This window comes from Pleurodeles waltl, chromosome 3_1 (genome assembly GCF_031143425.1).
Source record: "Pleurodeles waltl isolate 20211129_DDA chromosome 3_1, aPleWal1.hap1.20221129, whole genome shotgun sequence".
Classification (NCBI taxonomy): Eukaryota; Metazoa; Chordata; class Amphibia; order Caudata; family Salamandridae; genus Pleurodeles; species Pleurodeles waltl.
The window spans coordinates 724,144,242-724,164,113 of NC_090440.1; the positions used below are offsets into that span (position 1 = coordinate 724,144,242).

At 49.3% G+C, this 19,872-nt stretch overlaps 1 protein-coding gene across 1 annotated transcript in view; it reads right to left on the reverse strand.

The window, feature by feature from the left end:
- Nucleotides 1–19,872, reverse strand: part of LOC138284568 (intermembrane lipid transfer protein VPS13C-like) — a 953,192-nt gene that overhangs the window by 290,641 nt on the left and 642,679 nt on the right. The window contains exon 12 of the mRNA XM_069223471.1: nt 9,560–9,666. Coding sequence (XP_069079572.1) covers nt 9,560–9,666 — 107 coding nt within the window. The remainder of the gene's footprint in view (nt 1–9,559; nt 9,667–19,872) is intronic.

A 19,872-nucleotide genomic window follows, 5' to 3' on the forward strand; every position in this document is an offset into this window, starting at 1 on the left:
GTAGACAATGAAAGCACCAAATAGAGTATGCACTTGGTGTTGTCGCTTGATTGACGTGCAGGTACCAATTCGGCCTGGTCTGGATCAATCAGCCCGGCATCAGGGGATTAAGGTAGGATGCCAGGGTACTCACAAATAGTTTTGTATCTATGTTTAAAAGAGAAATAGGTCGATCTGACCCACACAGGGAAGGGTCCTTGCCCGGTTTCACGATGACCGAGATGGTAGCTCCGACATGGAGTATGTAACGGTGCTGGAGTCGGCAAAGGAGTCATACAACTAGGTGAGCTGTGGAGTCAGTTTGTGACAGAAAATCTTATAAAAATCTTATAAAATTGAGAGGTAAAGCCATTTGGGCCAGGGGCCTTCATGGAATTCAAGCGAGCTATAGCGGACATATAGGACTTCCTCTACATGGATAGAATGGTCTCTGTGCACCTGTACGTTTGTGAGTGGCCGCGAGTTCTGCCACCTCTTTTTCAAGGGATTCACGTTTTACTCTGCGACAGAGGTTGTTCTCTGCTGCAATTGCTATCGGCTCCCCCTGCATCACCAGCTTCAGGGACTCCCAAATGGATGCCAGCGGCACCTTGCATATATCATTGATTTACAGGTAAGACACTATCAGTGTCTTAAGGAAGCCTAAAGTAGTTTTAGGCTGCAGGACGTTGTTGAGTAACCGCTGAGGGGAGCTCGCTGGACATTTCCTGGGAAGTCTAATCGAGAGGTGCTGGGGGGCATGGTCCGAGAAGGAAAGTGGTGCAATGAAGACATCAGTTATGTGCTCCAGGAGGAAAGAGGTGGCAAGGAAGTAAATCGATGCACGCATATGTTTTATGCGTGGCTGAGTAATAGGGATAATCTCTGGCAGAGAGGAAAGAGTGTGCACCACACATCGTGCAGACAGCAGTCTGTGAGCCATCTGTATCTTGCAGCGGATAAAGCCCTTGATTGGCCAAAGTGTTGCCCACATCTGTCCATAGTCGACTCCATAACTAAGTTTAGGTCCACCCCAACTAATATAGCTGTGTCTGGAGTCTGTAGCATCAGTGCTAGGGAGGTGATCAGGATTGCCTCTTGTTGGTTGTTCGGAGCGTAAATATTCACCAGGGTAAGAGGGAGTGTTCCAATTCTAAAGTGGAGTGTCAGGAGACGCCCCTTAATCCCCTCCCATAGTTAAGGTCTCTCCCCTGATTTTGCTGGGGAAAAGCATGGCTACCCTCCTTTTTTCGTGGGACACGAGGACCAAAGTTGTCTAGGGAACCAGCGGGAGTGCATTCTATGAATATCCTTTGGGACCAAGTGCGTCTCCTGAAGAAGACAAATGTCTGCTCCCAATTGCTCAAGGCAGGAGAGGACAGCCAACTGTTTAGTGGGTTTGTTGAGTCGCCTTGCATTAAGGCTAAGAATCTTAAGATCTATATGTCTGCGAGTGAAAAACTGGCGATGTAGGGGAGCTAACAATAGAAGGGAGGGAGATTCACTGGAAACCAGCCTGCCACTGTGTTGCTGCATTTACAATCCTTAGATGAGCTAGAGGTAACACAGGGTTAGAACAAAGGTAAACATCCCAAATTAAGTAAACAACCATAACGACTTCAAACATGACAAACAGTCCATGCATTATGGAAAAATAGATCAAGTGATCCCTGAGGAGGCCGGGTGAGCCAACATCACTGGTCTCAGATAGATAAGGAACCTTTCTAAGGGAGACAGTGGAAACGAATTGAATCCCTGGGTACCACCTCCCTGTCCACACCATCATCTACCCTGCCCGCCCATATAGAGACTGAAACTATCACGCCCAGCTTATGTAGCCTCAGAGTGGGAAAGATCCCATGGGGGCCTCTCCAGCAGCCAGGTCAGTGATGCCAAGAACCTTGCAGGTTTCTTGTAGGGACCTCAGCTGATGCAATTTACAGTCGATTTGATAAATAATTCAAAAAGATGTTCCCAGAGTACGAAATCTCACCGTTTCTGATTCCAAAGGGGTGCGTGACCCCTGAAATGGAGGGGATGAAGCTCCAGGACTTTGTGCAGAATGGTTTCTTTCAGTACGAATTCACGCACACATACCAAAATGTGAGCAGGGGGGAGAGGGGAGGCGCTCGCAGTTGCCCGTGGAAGCCCCACTCAATGAAGTAGGTAGAGTTTCATCTCTGGGGGTGTCCCATCACCCAAGATAGAGCCAAAAAAGGCCTTCACTTAGCCCCCAAAATCTGCCCCAACCGCAGCAGTAGTGAATGCCCTTACGCAGATATTAGTCCACCGTAATCGGTTTTCGAGGTCCTGTGTGAGTGATTGGATATCAATTTGCTGTCCTTGGAGGCGCAGGATTTCTTGTTGGAGCCACTCAATCTCCTCACTGCGGCTGTCTTCTTTGCTTACCAGTGTCACAACCCTCTGTCCCACCTCGTCCAAGTCCCTCCGTACCTGCTTCAGATCCAAGGAGAGGTTCCTCCTGATGGCCTGGAGATTGTCGCATAGGGAGGTGAAGAGTGCCTCCATGAAGGAGCAGTAACCAGGCTTTCAAGGTCCTCTGCACCCAGGAAGCATTCACCTTCCATCTTCTCGCTTTTAGGTCCCCCTGTCATTTTTGTCAGCAAATCACAGCAGGGCCCTTTTTTTTTTTGCATTTGGCCACTGACATGGGCAGCTTCAACCAATACACTCGGTGAAATGCTCAGGGGGCCACAAAGACTAGCGGAGGGAGAAGGGAATCATTGTTGGGGCCCTAGCTCCCAAAGTCCATCTAGAAGGGAGCTCAGGCCTACCACCGGCACACTTAACGATGCTCCAGAACCCCTGTGCCAGCAGGGGGTCACAGCTACACACGGTTCGATTAGACAGGCCATCCGTGTATTTAGTTCTCTAGGATCATTGGTGTGAATGAGGCGCCAAGCCGGCACTCAGTCCTAAAAGAGTTGCCTACCTCTAGCAGGCCAGGGCAGTCCATAAAATGGTCAGCCAGGTGTTGACAATCTCAGGCCTCCATATCAGATGGCCAGACCCAGCTCACTGTGCTCTGCCTTGCTCAGTCCACCGGTGAAGTGTTATGGGCCAGGCATTAAAGAAATGCTGTGGGGCCCTCAAGGCTCTGAAACAGCACTGGGCCACATGTCCAATGCCTGTGCATGCAAAGTAGGCCCAGGTCAGCTGGCAGGGACCAATGCACTGCAACTCTGCTGGAAATAATATCCACCACCCTGGGCAGTCCAGACGTCTTCACCTGTGGAAAGGGGTCCCCGCCCAATAACTATAGGCATGGCCTCCCCCTGTCATCCTCAGCTGTACGCTGTCCCCAGGACCAGCAGCGCGATCGTGTAGGGGCTGGCCGACGTGACGTTCCAAGGCCATAGGCCCAAAATGAGGCTGCAAGAGAAGCTGGGGCGTGGCTCCCGTGAGCACCTTCATTGTGTCGCCACTCGCTTCATCTTCAGCCACCTCAGAGCACACGGGTGTCTAGCTGCGCTCTGGGCAAGTGGACGGGGGCACTCCCCCGGTCCGGAGATCGCACATTGTAGCAATCCACCATCCAGGCGTCACAGGTCCGACCTCAGATAGGCGCACCGAGGCTGGCTGTTTCAACAGTCAGATGGGAGTCTTGGGCCTCAGGGTAGCCTCCGCCAGCCCCCGAAGTGAATCTGTTGTGTGTCGCTCACTGGGCACAAATTATTTGATCTGCGGGTCGGAGAGACCAGGATGCATTTCTCACCAGTCCGCCATCTTGGTGGAGCTCCAGCACCCACGATAAGCAACCACCCTCACTGGGGGGGTGGGGGCATGGGGGGGGGGGGACGAAGAGGGGGAAATGGCACTTGGTTGCAGTAGCTTCCCACTTTTTGCCTGGTTTCTGGATGCAACTGGGACTGGAGGGCATTGGGATCCTGCTAACTAGGTCCTCAGTGCCAGTGATCTTTCCCTAAAAATTGCAAAGGTAATTGGCAACACCTTTAGCTGCCACTATAAGTCCCTAGTAAATGGTACTTAGGTACCTAGGGCATGGGGTACTAAGGGTGGGCCCCTGAGGGCAGCAGCACTGACTGTGCCACCCTCTAGGGCCATGCACCCAGATACACCCAGTCCTACCACTGTAGACTGAGTACTCTGGGGGCAAACCTATAATGCAAACTCGACATGGCACACTGCCTGTGTGCCCTGCCCACTATACACTGCATACACTATGGATAAGACACCACTCTGGCAGGCCTTCCAGCCCTAAGGCAGGATGTACCATATTATATGTGAGGGCATAGATGAATGAGCAATATGCCCCCCACTATGACCTTGTCAAACCTGGGACATAGTGAGTGAACAGAGCAGCCATTTTAATACATGTAAGGAAATGCCTTCCTTGGCATGGTTACCTCCTAACGTTTTGCCTTTTGTTGATGCCAGTTATGATTGAAAGTGTGCTGGGGCCCTGCTAACCAGGCCCAAGCACCAGTGTTCTTTCCCTAAACTATACCTTTGTACCCACAATTGGCACAGCCCTGGCAAACAGATAGGTCCCTTGTAAATGGTGCCCCTGGTACCAAGGGCCCTGTGGCCAGGGAAGGTCTCTAAGGGCTGCAGCATGTCTTATGCCACCTCCCACTCAGCACATGCACACTGCCTCACAGCTTGTGTGTGGTGGTGGGGAGAAAATGACTACATCGACATGGCACTCCCCTCAGGGTGCCATGCCCACCTCTCACTGCCTGTGGCATAGGTAAGTCACCCCTCTAGCAGGCCTTTCAGCCCTAAGGCAGGGTGCACTATACCACAGGTGAGGGCATAGCTGCATGAGCAATATGCCCCTACAGTGTCTAAGTCTATTCTTAGACATTGCAAGTACAGTTGTGGCCATATTAAGTATATGGTCTGGGAGTTTGTCAAAAACGAACTCCACAGCTCCATAATGGCGACACTGAAATCTGGGAAGTTTGGTATCAAACTTCTCAGCACCATAAATGCACACTGATGTCAGTGTGGAATTTATTGTAAAATACACCCAGAGGGTATCTTAGAGATGCCCCCTGAATACCAGTCAGACTCCTAGTGCTAGGCTGACCAGTTTCTACCAGCCTACCACATCCAGACCAGTTTCTGGCCTCATGGGGTGAGTGCCTTTGTCACTCTGTTGCCAGGAACAAAGCCTGTACTGGGTGGAGGTGCTTCTCAACTCCCCCTGCAGGAACTATAACACCTGGTGGTGAGCCTCAAAGGCTCCTGCCTTTTGTTACAGCGCCCAAGGGCATCCCAGCTAGTGGAGATGCCTGCCCCTCCGGCCACTGCCCCCACCTTTGGTGGCCAGGCTGGAGGAGATAATGAGGAAAATAAGGGGGAGTCACCCACCAGCCAGGACAGCCCATAAGGTGCCCTGAGCTGAGGTGACCCCTGCCTTTAGAAATCCTCCATCTTGAGATTGGAGGATTCCCCCAATAGGAATAGGGATATGCCCCCCTCACCTCAGAGAGGAGGCACAAAGAGGGTGTAGCCACCCTCTAGGACAGTAGCCATTGGCTATTGCCCCCCAGACCTAAACACACCCCTAGATTTAGCATTTAGGGGCGACCATGGACCCAGGAAATCAGATTCCTGCAACCTACAACAAGAAGATGGGCTGCTGACCTGAAATCCCTGCAGAGACGACGGAGACGACAACTGACTTGGTCTTAGCCTTACCGGCCTGTCTCCAGACTCAAAGAGCCTGCACAGCAACGCATCCAATAGGGACCAGCGACCTCGGAGGACTCAGAGGACTGCCCTGAACCCGAAGGACCAAGAAACTTCAGAGAACAGCGGCACTGTTCAAAAACTGCAACAACTTTGCAACGTTAAAGCAACTGTCAAAGAACTCTCTTCCCGCCAGGAGCGTGAGACTTCTCACTCTGCACCCTACGCCCCCGGCTCAAGTTCAAGAGAACTAATACCACAGAGAGGACTCCCAGGTGACTACATGAGTACCCGGAGTCGACCGCCCAGAACACCCACAGCGATGCCTGCAGAGAGGATCCAGAGGCTCCCCCTGACCGCGACTGCCCAGTAACAAAGAACCCAACACCTGGACCAAGCACTGCACCTGCAGCCCCCAGGACCGAAAGTAACCACCTACCAGTGCAGGAGTGACCAGCAGGCAGCCCTCATCCTAGCCCAGTTGGTGGCTGGCCCAAGAAGCTCCCCTGTGCCCTGCCTGCATCGCCTAAGTGACCCCCAGGTCCCTTCATTGCTTTTTATAGCAAACCCAACGCCTACTTTGCACACTGCACCCGGCCGCCCCTGTGCCGCTAAGGGTGTGTTTTATGAGCCTGCTTGTGTCCCCCCCCCCCCCAGTGCTCTACAAAGCCCCCCTGGTCTGCTCCCTGAGGACGCAGGAACTTACCTGCTAGCAGACTGGAACCGGAGCACCCCTGTTCTCCATAGGCACCTATGTGTTTTGGGCCCTCCTTTGACCGCTGCACCTGACCGGCCCTTTGTTGCTGGTGCTGTGGCTTTGAGGTTGCCTTGAACCCCCAACGGTGGGCCACCTATGCCCAGGAGACTAACTGTGTAAGTGTTCTACTTACCTGAGAAACCTAACCAAACTTACCTCCCTCAGGAACTGTTGATTTTTGCACTATGTCCACTTTTAAAATAGCTTGTTGCCATTTTAACCAAAACTGTGAGTACTACTGTTTTAAATCAAAGTTCCCAATTTACCTGTGTGAAGTACCTTGCATTTTATGTACTTACCTCAAATCTTGTGGTTCTAAAATAAATTAAGAAAATATATTTTTCCATATAAAAACTATTGGCCTGGAGTTAAGTCTTTTAGTGTGTGTTCCTCATTTTTTGCCTGTGTATGTACAACAAATGCTTAACACTACCCTCTGATAAGCCTGCTGCTCGACCACACTACCACAAAACAGAGCATTAGAATTTTCTAATTTTGCCACTATCAACCTCTAAGGGGAAACCCTTAGACTCTGTGCACACTACCTCTCACTTTGCGATAGTATATACAGAGCCAACTTCCTACAATACATGTGCTGGATACTGGTCAATACGAGTTTCCCACCTACATTATGACCACTCTGAACCCTGGGTTGTTTGGTAGCAAACAACTCAGAATGACAAATCCAAACTGATACCAGTTTTGAATTAAATACTAAATGTACTCAGGGGTCACCTTCGAGGTGCCCCCGCAAAAGCTAACTACCCTGGCATGGTTGGCGACGGTTCTAACCAGCCTGCCACTACAAGACGTCCAAACTACAACCTTGGGGGATAGACCCGTCTCTCTGGATTGTAGAACAATGCCCTTCTGGGAAGGGAATGCCCTTCCCTCAGAAATGTGCACTGCCCTGGCGGCAAACGTCCAAGGGCTTACCGCCTTTAAAACGTGACCTCCATGCCTGCTGCTAGCAGCAGATAATCACCCACAATTGTAAACCCCCACTTTTGGCAGGAGCAATGGCAGAAAAATACACAAAGGTTAGGATGAGTGGCCCCACGTGGCATGCACCACCCCTCAGCAGTTGCCTGTAAGGTGGGCACACCATTTCACTTTAATAGCCAACCAGGTATAGTGAAGTGGTCACTTAGTGGGTGTAGCCACCCTAAGGTAGATGACCCACAGGCCACTACCAAGTACCCACTAAAACGCCCACTAAATACAGTATTTAGTGGGCATCCCTAGACCAGAAAATCAGATGCGACGGCCAAAGGAAGACCAGCACCAAGAAGATTGAAGACCCAAGAACTGTGGACCTGCTGCAACAAAGAAAAGATGCCAAACCCTGCCCACTGCACCCAGTACCCGAAAAACACCGCTGAGGAGCTGCTGGAAAACTTGAAAACGCTAAAGAACCCCAGAGGACCTCCAGGCTTTGAAATTTGCCATAGACCTCCCTCCAGAGTGGAGGTACCACTCTACAACAGCAAGCAGCCAGCAAGCCAGTGAGGGTCACTACACTGACCACCCACTCACTCCCGAACCAGAAGCTGCAGCTGGACCAAATGACACACCAACAACCGCGAGGAGAAACCCTGTAAGTGTGCCACATTTGGTGGCACTGCGTCCACAAGTGGTCAAACCATACCAATATGCTGGGTATAGGTCAGCTAATGTTGGACACTGAGAAAACCAGCTTGCCTGGGGCTGCAAAAGGACCAGGAGGAAGACCCAGTAAAGGAACTTCAGGAACACCCTCGACCTCCCACTAGAGTGCCCCCATTGTCCTGCAAATGACCCTTGAACCAACTTACCTCCTGCTCTAGAGGCCATCCTTGCTCACAGCTCCTGGCTCACTGATTCGCTCTGCACCCAGCCGCCTTGTGCCCTGCAATGAAGAACCTGCTGTCCCCTAAAGGTCCCTCACCCCTTGCAACCTCGACACTCCAAGGGGACCCCAAAGAACCACCTTTAAATTTTCCTGTGCAGTGCTTTTCCAAGTGGTCCCAAGCAGCCGCCCGGAAATGGGAGCCACCTGAACATCCCCAGCTGGCACAATGTGACCACCGATGACCTCGACCCCAACCTGCAAAAGAAGAACTTGGTAAACGAACTGTACCATTTTATATGTATTTTTCTAGGTCATCATCCATTGATTCTTATGGTGCGTAATTACACACAAAAAAACTTTATTAAACTTGACAAATGCATATCTCAAAAAGTATTTAACAAATTTTTATAATCTTGGTTGTCAAAATTACATAAAAATCGGAAGTATTTTTATAAATTGGTCTTGAGTTATTCCTTTGAGTGTGTGAGTTGCAAGATTGATGCTGTGAATACAACAAAAGCTTTTCACTTCAAGAATGGCCTAACTGCTGATCAAGCTACCTTAAAAATTTGAGCATTAGGTGATCTAGCTTTTACCCCTGTAAACCAACGTGTGGTTGCCTGGACTCCTTGCACAGTATGCCTAGCTTTGCACACTACATACAGGGCTAGCCTCCTACAGAAGGACGAGATACCACTGTTAGGCTGCAGTTCTATTGGTTGCTCTTCGTACTGAATCAGTGCGTTACCCGGGTGGTATTTCCTCGAACGGATGTATGTATTGTTTCATGTGCAAACTACAACAACAAAAAAGAAGAAAAAAAAGGAATGAAAGGCAATGTAATCAAGCAATGCCTAACATGTAATCAAGCAATGCCTAACTGGGAGATGACTCAAAGAAACCAAAGGCCGAAGAGACAGACCCAAAGTCACTTTTTTGTGCATTGTATTTGCATGAAACCTAAATACAAGAAGTTGTCTCTAACTCGACCTCAAAAGAAAGGACTGTTAAATAGTACAATTTATTTTCTATCAACATGAAATTCAGTAAATGTGGACTGAATTAGAGTGTAGAGTTTGAATGAATTTAATATTGCACAGTTTTCTCTATCTTAGTATAACATCCTACATACATATAACGTGTATATATATATATATATATATATATATATATATATATATATATATATATATATATATATTGAAACGTGTTCTGCTTAAAACCTGGACACGTAGACTGATCCTAAAACGCAGAACTTGAATGACATTATCCTCAGTCAATACATATCTTGGTTGCACATCTGTACAGCTTACCACTGTTTGGAGTTGGCGTGCAGAGGTTTATCTGGCCTGTACTTCCTGTAGGGTGCATTTCGTACCATGTAATCTACAGACTCCAACAAATCAATCATACTGAGATACTGCAAACATCAAAGTAAAAAAAAAAGAAATTAAAGTTTACGACATTTGTATATTAAAAATGTAAATACATTTATTAAAGAGTAAAATATATGGGTATTTTCGTGCAATTCCTGTAGCATTCTTTGTTACTAACGAGACATATACCTTAATTAACTGTGCTTTGATGCTGAGAACTAACAAGGAATAGGCTAAAACAAGAGGACCACAGGCTGACAACCCTACATCGGCACCAGCAACCAACTCTTCCCCTTTGCACAAATTCACAAAGGATACCAAAAGAAACATAAGTAAGGCACACTTGCAGACACACATGCGTGTAACTTCTAGCAGATCCAGGGGACACAACATCAGGCCTTTCACAGAACCAAACAGATTTATCTTTTAATTTCCTCATCATCATCATCCACTTTACTTATGATTCTTTACAAAAACTTAAAAATAACAGTTCATAAACAAATAACAGTTCATATAAACAGAACTAGAGCAGTGCATAGTATCTTGTAAAATAGTGGAATCAACTTTGCACGAGGTCAGGGCTTTCACTTGCGACAAATATTTAGAACTATCAGTCCATAAAAACAGTTCAAAACAGTTCTTAAAACAGTTGAGAACAGTTAAGAATTCCACATCCTTCTTTGTTTAACTGTACACCTTCAAAAACTAGCTAACTTAAAACAGGTGAGGTAATCGCCTAACATGTGCAGATATAAAAGAGCAGGACTAACCTGCCTAAAATTCAAACGCTTCAACAGAGGGGTGTAAAGAACAAGTTACTTACCTTTGGTAACAAATTATATGGCAGAGTCTATCTAGCTGCAGATTCCTTACCTTAGAATTTGCTGCTGTTAGCTTTGAATCTGGAGTTTTTCTGCTGATCAGTACCCTGCGCACGCTGTTGAGTGGCATCGTTCGGATCCGCGTGCGTCGTCTGGCCAGAAGCACAGAGTCTTGGAAGAACCAACAGTATTTAGTTTTTTCACTTGATTGTTTGAAGAAAAAGACATGCCCTTAAGAAAGGCAAAAATACCAAAACATATCTATATATATCCGCAGAGTGGGGAGGCTTGGGTGGGTGTAAGGAATCTGCAGCTAGATAGAGTCTCTACCAGATAATTTGTTACCGAAGGTAAGTAACTTGTTCATCTAATAGAGACTTCTAGCTGCAGATTCCTTACCTTAGAATAGATACCCAATCTATGACTCCTGGAGGTGGGTCTTGAGGATATATTTCAAACCAGGAAGTCCTGCAGGACCGAACAGGCAAAATATCCCTCTCCTCACCTGGCTATCCAGGCACTAGTGTCTCACAAACGTGTGCAAAGAAGCCCACGTTGGCGCTTGTCAGATGTCAAGTACCGGCACGCCACGAGCTAACACAATGGTAGCAGCTTTTCCTCTGGTAGAGTGAGCCCTCAGACCCTCCGGAGGCTGCTTCTTAGCCAAAGCGTAGCACATTTTTATACAGAGCAAAATGGACCATTTCTGTTCTGCCCGACCCCTCTTTGCACCAACTTAGCCCACAAAGAGTTGGTCGTCCACCCAGAACTCTTTTGTGCGGTCAAGGTAGAACGATAACGCTCTTTTTGGTTCTAGCTGATGGAGACGCTCCTCTTCCTTAGAGGGATGCAGTGGCGCAAAGAAGGTGGGCAAGGTGATATTTTGACCCAGATGGAAAGAGGTCACCACCTTGGGGAGGAAAGAGGCACGAGTTCTGAGGACCACGTTATCGGGCTATATTGTGAGATACAGCGGTTTTGATGATAAAGCCTGCAGCTCACTCACTCTCCTGGCAGATGTAATTGCCACCAAAAAGGCATTTTTGATAGTGAGCAGCCGAAGAGGACAGTTATGTAAGGGCTCAAAAGCAGCACACTTTAGGAAAGTAAGAACAAGATTAAGATCCCACTGGGGCATGACAAAAAGGCACAGGTGGAAACATATGCACAAAGCCCTTTTAAAAATCTTTGTACAATGGAAGACTTGAACAAAGATGGTTGGTCAGGCAAGCGTAGAAAAGCCAATAAGGCAGCAAGATAGCCCTTAAGAGTCCCTAAAGAAGAACCCTGTTGGGCAAGTGATATAAAATAAACAAGAGGACATTAGATAGAGAAGAAGAAAGAGGATCAATAGATCTCTCTGTACAATATGAAACAAAACATTTCCACCGGCAGGCGTAATTCAACTTAGTAGAAGGATGCCAGGCTGCCAGAATGACATCACAGACTTCGAAAGGGAGGCCATAAACCATCAACTGTCACACCTCAACCTCCACGCATGAAGCCGTAAAGTTGACAGGTTCGGGTGGAGAACATTCCCCTGCTACTGCGACAGAAGATCCTCCCGAAGAGGCAACCTGATTGGAGGACTGATGCTCATTTCGAGAAGCTCTGGATACCAGGCTCTCTGTGTCTAATTCGGAGCCACTAGGATTACTTGGGCCCGGTCGTTCTAACCAAGGTTCTCCCCACTGCTGAAAGAGCCCTTGCGCCACTTCCGGATGGAGATACCATTCGTGATCCGCTAAGCATCGCCGGCTGAGTTTGGCCGCCCTGGCGTTCAGAGAACCTGCCAGGTGTTGAACCACCAGGGTTATGCCCTGCTGTTCCAGCCATGTCCAGAGATGCAGAGCCTCTTGACAAAGGGTCCATGACCCCCCACCACCCTGCTTGTTTCAGTACCACATTGTGGTGGTGTTGTCTGTGAACACCTGCACAGCCTTCCCTGTCACAACAGGAAGAAATGCCTTAAATGCTAGTCGGATTGCCCGAAGCTCCAACAAGCTGATATGGAGCCCGGATTCTGCTGGAGACCAAAGACCCCTTATCTTCACCTCTCCCAGATGGCCGCACCATCCCAGAAGTGACGCATCTGTCAATACTGTGAGATCTGGTTGGGGGAGGGAGAGGAGTCTGCCTTTGACCCAATCACAGTTCACTAACCACCACTGCAGATCCTTTGCAGTCCCCTCTGAAATCTGAACCACGTCCGTAAGATTTCCCTGATGCTGTGCCCATTGGAACTTCAGGTCCCACTGCAGAGACCTGATATGCCATCTGGCATGTCTAATAGGATGCAGGAAGCCATGAGTCCCAGCATCCTCAGAGTCTGTCTCACCAAATTTCAGGATAGGGGCCGAAACATCGGTATCATAACCTGAATATCCTGGACTCGCTGCTTGGGAGGATAGGCCCGATACTGCACTGTGTCCAGAACAGCTCAGATAAAAGTAAGCTTCTGAAGAGGAGTCAGATGTGACATATTGATAGCGAACCCCAGCGAATGCAGGAGGTCTGCCGTCGTCTGGAGATGGGTGAAGAGGGCATGGGGCATGGGAGCCTTCAACAGCCAATCATTAAGGTAGGGGAAGACTGAAATCCCTGACCTGAGCAGATGAGCTGCCACCAACGCCACCACCTTTGTGAACACCCGAGGGGCACTGGTGAGACCGAAAGGGAGCACAGTAAACTGAAAGTGCTTGTGGTCCTCAAGGAACCGCAGGGAACGCCTGTCGGCGGGCAGGATGGGGATATGAAAATACGCATCTTGCGAATGTAGGAAAGTACCATCTTGCCTGGCATGTTACCCCCATTTTTCACTGTATATATGTTGTTTTAGTTGTATGTGTCACTGGGACCCTGCCAGCCAGGGCCCCAGTGCTCATAAGTGTGCCTGAAAGTGTTACCTGTGTTATAACTAACTGTCTCACTGAGGCTCTGCTATCCAGAACCTCAGTGGTTATGCTCTCTCATTTCTTTCCAAATTGTCACTAACAGGCTAGTGACCAATTTTACCAATTCATATTGGCATACTGGAACACCCTTATAATTCCCTAGTATATGGTACTGAGGTACCCAGGGTATTGGGGTTCCAGGAGATCCCTATGGGCTGCAGCATTTCTTTTGCCACCCATAGGGAGCTCTGACAATTCTTACACAGGCCTGCCACTGCAGCCTGAGTGAAATAACGTCCACATTATTTCACAGCCATTTACCACTGCACTTAAGTAACTTATAAGTCACCTATATGTCTACCCTTTACCTGGTAAAGGTTAGGTGCAAAGTTACTTAGTGTGTGGGCACCCTGGCACTAGCCAAGGTGCCCCCACATTGTTCAGGGCAAATTCCCCGGACTTTGTGAGTGTGGGGACACCATTACACGCGTGCACTACACATAGGTCACTACCTATGTGTAGCTTCACAATGGTAACTCCGAATATGGCCATGTAACATGTCTAAGATCATGGAATTGCCCCCTCTATGCCATCCTGGCATTGTTGGCACAATCCCATGATCCCACGGGTCTGTAGCACAGACCCTGGTACTGCCAAACTGCCTTTTCAGGGGTTTCACTGCAGCTGCTGCTGCTGCCAACCCCTCAGACAGGTTTCTGCCCTCCTGGGGTCCAGCCAGGCTTGGCCCAGGATGGCAGAACAAAGGACATCCTCAGAGAGAGGGTGTTACACCCTCTCCCTTTTGAAAAAGGTGTTAAGGCAGGGGAGGAGTAGCCTCCCCCAGCCTCTGGAAATGCTTTCATGGGCACAGATGGTGCCCATTTCTGCATAAGCCAGTCTACACTGGTTCAGGGACCCCTCAGCCCTGCTCTGGCGTGAAACTGGACAAAGGGAAGGGGAGTGACCATTCCCCTGACCTGTACCTCCCCTGGGAGGTGCCCAGAGCTCCTCCAGTGTGCTCCAGACCTCTGCCATCTTGGAAACATAGGTGCTGCTGGCACACTGGACTGCTCTGAGTGGCCAGGGCCAGCAGGTGACGTCAGAGACTCCTTCTGATAGGCTCCTTTAGGTGTTGCTAGCCTATCCTCTCTCCTAGGTAGCCAAACCCTCTTTTCTGGCTATTTAGGGTCTCTGCTTTGGGGAATTCCTTAGATAACGAATGCAAGAGCTCATCAGAGTTCCTCTGCATCTCTCTCTTCACCTTCTGCCAAGGAATCGACTGCTGACCGCGCTGGAAGCCTGCAAAACTGCAACAAAGTAGCGAAGACGACTACTGCAACTCTGTAACGCTGATCCTGCCGCCTTCTCGACTGTTTTCCTGGTGGTGCATGCTGTGGGGGTAGTCTGCCTCCTCTCTGCACTAGAAGCTCCGAAGAAATCTCCTGTGGGTTGACGGAATCTTCCCCCTGCTACCGCAGGCACCAAAGAACTGCATCACCAGTCCCCTGGGTCTCCTCTCAGCACGACGAGCGAGGTCCCTTGAATCCAGCAACTTTGTCCAAGTGACTCCCACAGTCCAGTGACTCTTCAGTCCAAGTTTGGTGGAGGTAAGTCCTTGCCTCCCCATGCCAGACTGCATTGCTGGGAACCGCGTCTTTTGCAGCTACTCCAGCCTCTGTGCACTTCCGGCGGAAATCCTTTGTGCACAGCCAAGCCTGGGCCCATGGCACTCTAACCTGCATTGCACGACTTTCTAAGTTGTTCTCCGGCGGCGTGGGACTCCTTTGTGCAACTTCGGGTGAGCACTGTTTCATTCCTCTTCGTAGTGCCTGTTCCGGCACTTCTGCGGGTGCTGCCTGCTTCTGAGAGGGCTCTTTGTCTTGCTCCATGCCCCTCTGTCCCCAGACGCAATTGGCGACATCCTGGTCCCTCCTGGGCCACAGGATCATCCAAAAACCCTAACCGCACGATTTGCAGCTAGCAAGGCTTGTTGGCGGTCTTTCTTCAGGAAAACACTTCTGCACGACTCTCCACGGCGTGGGGGATCCATCCTCCAAAGGGGAAGTCTCTAGCCCTTGTCGTCCCTGCAGAATCCTCAGCTTCTACTGTCCAGTAGCAGCTTCTTTGCACCCACAGCTGGCATTTCCTGGGCATCTGCCCATCTCCGACTTGCTTTTGACTTTTGGACTTGGTCCCCTTGTTCCACAGGTACCCTCGACTGGAAATCCATTGTTGTTGCATTGCTGGTTTGTGTCTTTCCTGCAGAATTCCCCTATCACGACTTCTATGTCCTTTGGGGAACTTTAGTGCACTTTGCACTCACTTTTCAGGGTCTTGGGGTGGGCTATTTTTCTAACCCTCACTGTTTTCTTACAGTCCCAGCGACCCTCTACAAGGTCACATAGGTTTGGGGTCCATTCGTGGTTCGCATTCCACTTTTGGAGTATATGGTTTGTGTTGTCCCTATCCCTATGTGGACACATTCCATCCTATTGTAACTATACATTGTTTGCACTGTTTTCTAAGACTATACTGCATATATTTGGTATTGTGTACATATATCTTGTGTATATTTGCTATCCTCATACTGAGGGTACTCACTGAGATACTTTGGCATATTGTCATAAAAATAAAGTACCTTTATTTTTAGTATATCTGTGTATTGTGTTTTCTTATGATATTGTGCAAGTGACACTAGTGGTACTGTAGGAGCTTCACTCGTCTCCTAGTTCAACCTAAGCTGCTCTGCTAAGCTGCCATTATCTATCAGCCTAAGCTGCTAGACACCCTATACACTAATAAGGGATACCTGGGCCTGGTGCAAGGTGTGAGTACCCCTTGGTACTCACTACAAGCCAGTCCAGCCTCCTACAGCGAGTCGAAAGCTACCATCCAGTTTACTCGGTCTAGGGCAGAAAAGACCTGACCAAGAGTGAGCATCTTGAATTTCTCCTTCTTGAGGAAGAGATTGACGTCCCTTAAACCCAGGATAGGGCAAAGCCCGTTATTTTTGGGCATCAGAAAGTAGCGGGAATAACAACAACTGCCTACCCTTTTTCTATGGCTCCCTTGGCCAAGAGAGCTGTAACTTCCTTGCAGAGCAAAACCAAATGGTCCACCATCAGCCGTTCTTTTGTCGGAGGAATAGAGGGAGGAAAAGACTGGAAGGGGAGGGAACAGCCCTTCCATATGATCTGCAAGATCCATTTGTCCACTGTGATGGAAAGCCAGTGAGGGAGATTAAACTGAATCCTCTCTCCAACTGGATGGACATGGTCCTGCAGAACCACACTAGGTGGGCTTTGGCACAATGGAGGGGGGCTTTGTGGTGGCTGACCACTGGCCAGACCCTCTGGGTCTGATGGTACCACGACCACGTCCTCAAAACAAATTCAAATTCAAAATTCAAAAACAAAATAATTTAAATTACATTCACAGTGGCTAAGTTGTGGCTGGCGTGGTACCGTGCCCCTTCCGAAGCCTTGAAAGGGGCGGAAGACAGACTGCTGTCGAGCTGGCATTGAGAGGCCCAAGGATCTGGCCATAGCTCGTGAATCCTTAAACCTCTCAAGCGAGGAGTCTGCCTTCTATCCAAAAAGGTGATAACCACCAAAGGGCATGTCCATCAAACTCTACTGGACATCCCCTGAAAAGCCAGTTGAGCAAAGCCAGGCGTGGCGACGTAGGGCCACTGTCGATGCAAGTGCTCTACCTAATAAGACGGTTGTGTCCAATCCACAGCTGATAGTAAACTTGGCTGCATCTCTCCCATCCTTAACAGCCTGGGTGAGAGTGTCCTGTACGCCCTCCGGGACCTTGGGCAGCACCTGTGCCACTATATCCCATAAATAATGGGGAAAATGGCCCAACAGGCAAGAGGTGTTTAATGACCTCAATGCCAGGCTGGAGAATGAAACATTTTCTTTCCAATACGACCCAGCCTCTTGGATTCCCTATCCAGGGGAGCGGAAGGGAAGGCACCACAGGAAGTAGAGGCTTGGACAACCAAGCTCTCCAGGGAGGGGTGTTGGGTAAGGAAACTAGGGTCACTCAGAGTGGGTCTATGGCAGCGGCCAATCGTCCTAGTCACAGGAGCCCCTGTGATGGGTTTGGACCATGTTCCCAGAAGGACGTCCATTAGGGCCTCATTAAAGGGCAACATCAGCTCTGATGTACTCACCCCCGGCTGAAGCACCTCTGTCAGGAGATTCGTCCTGACTGGCACCGTGGGCAAGTCTAGGTCCAAGACCTCAGCTACCCTACGCACCACCAAAGCAGAAGAAGCTCCCTCCTCCGTAGCCACATTAGGAGGAGAGAACATACCAGTATCTGGAGATGTGTCCAGTCCACTTGCCTCCCCTAGATCCTCGTACCAGTCCTGTTCATGTTCCAGGTCATACTCCAAAGGGTCCTCAGACCTCTCCCTCTCCTCTCCTGTGCTTGGCTGATCAGAATAAGGCTAAGGCAATGATCTGGGTCGAATTGACGCAGTCTGAGTCAAATGACATCGCTCCGGCTCCGGATCTTCTGGAATGAGGATGGGGCTGGCACCGGTGGTGGAGGAATCATCGACGCCGGACCCAGCACCAGAGAAGGTCGACTGTGAGGGATCGGTGCCAGTCCGAATCTGGTATCTGATCCTGGGGTCCGCAGCGGCGCCGAGGCCGAAGCTGCTTATGTCTAACCTGATGGGGCCCCTGCTGACCCCCACAGGGCCCAAAGACCCACCCGAGGGTGCAGTCTGCTCAAAAACAAGGCACATGGCCTCGTAAAATTCCTTTAATTGAGCGGGGGTCGCTCTGGTCTCCAGAAAAGAGGGGAAGACGTGGAGTTGACCCTAGCGACAGCTCTGCGGAACCGCGCTCGGAACATTGACGGTCCCTAGACACATCGTCGGCCGACGGGCATGGCGAAGTCGAAGTCTGCCTGGACTTCTTCTTCTTGTGCCTCTTACCCGAGTTATCGGATGACCTCGAATGCAAGGAAGAGGACTTTGGGCTCCAGGAGCGGTGCCGTGACCTCCTCCTACTGCGGGACCTTGACCTCCTCATAGTCGCACTGACCGAAGACGGCGGTCAGGCCACAAGAGGTTTGAGGGATCTCTCCCTCAAGGCCTTCGGAGCCATGGCCCGACAGTCGGAACACGAAGTGGAGTCGTGATCCTTCTCTAAGCACCAGAGAACACTTGGTGCAGATCCGTAACCAACATGGTGCGATGACATGCACCACACGGTTTGAATCCAGTCTTTCTAGAAGACATGCTTCAAACAATCAAGAAAAAACCTTGATGTCCGTCGAAGAAAAGGGTAGCTCTTGTCCGGATCTGTGCTTATCTGGCGGGGAAGGAAAAGAACTGACGTACATGCGCCGAGGTGGCACCTATATAGACAATGTGACGTCACAGATGGCTCCAGCGGCGCTGACGACGCCACACGGATGCGAAAGACACCACCCGACGGCACGTGCAGGGTACTGCTCAGCAGAAAAATTCCTGATTCGAAGCAGACGCCAGGGAATTCTAAGGTAAGGAATCTGCAGCTAGAAGTCTCCATCAGATAGAGAATTTTAAAGTGCTGCAATAACAACATAACATAATTAAATACATTGTCTTACTGGGAAGTGCCATCACAGCCACACGAGGCCAAAGTTTTTACTTGCGACCACTTTGAGAACTATCACCTATTAATGGAATTAGTTCAGCCCGACTCTAGCTGTAAGTAAATGCGGATTAGCATTGGTGACAGATGGTAAATAGGGTTTTATGAGAAGGACAGTTTTCACTAGACATAGGAACGAAATGAAGGTTTCTTACGCTCAAAGTTTCCCCTCTGTGTTTGTATGACAGTCAAGAAATGTTTTTTCAGAACCCTAGGTTGCCTTTAACAATACGCTCCAGATGAAACAAGCATTTGCAATGTAATAGGTCTTGCATTAGCAAGAGTTAGAGCTGTTGGTGTTGTAAATGATAATGACAACCTTGCCTTTGGGACCTTATAAATATTTAGCCATGCAGCACATTAAGCTTTTATCTGAAATAACTGCATTTGTACATTCCGTCATACAATTGGCATTAGACTAATGGTTTGAACGGCCCCTAGAGAACACCACAATAAAAATAGCATTTTGCAGAAACATGGTTATATAAACATATATTCAGCCTCTAGAGGGCATAATCACATAAAAAAATATATTAATAAAGATTATTGCAGTATAATCATATAATCAGCCCCTTGAGGACATAGGGGGTAATTACGACCTCAGCGGTCTTTTTGCAAGACCGCCGAGGGACCACCGTGCGGAAGACCGCCTCTGCAGACGGTTTGCCGCTCGGCGTATTATGACTGTTGGCTGCTCTCCGTCGTTATTCCGACGGAGAGCCGCCAACAGCCATACTTGCGGGCGGCGGGGAAGTTGAGGTTGCTCCACCGCCACGCCAACAGAACACCGCCCAGCGAATCACGTCCTGTGATTCGCCGTGGCGGTGTTCTGTTGGCGGTGTGGTGTCGGCGGAGCTGCCCCCATGGCTCCCACCCTC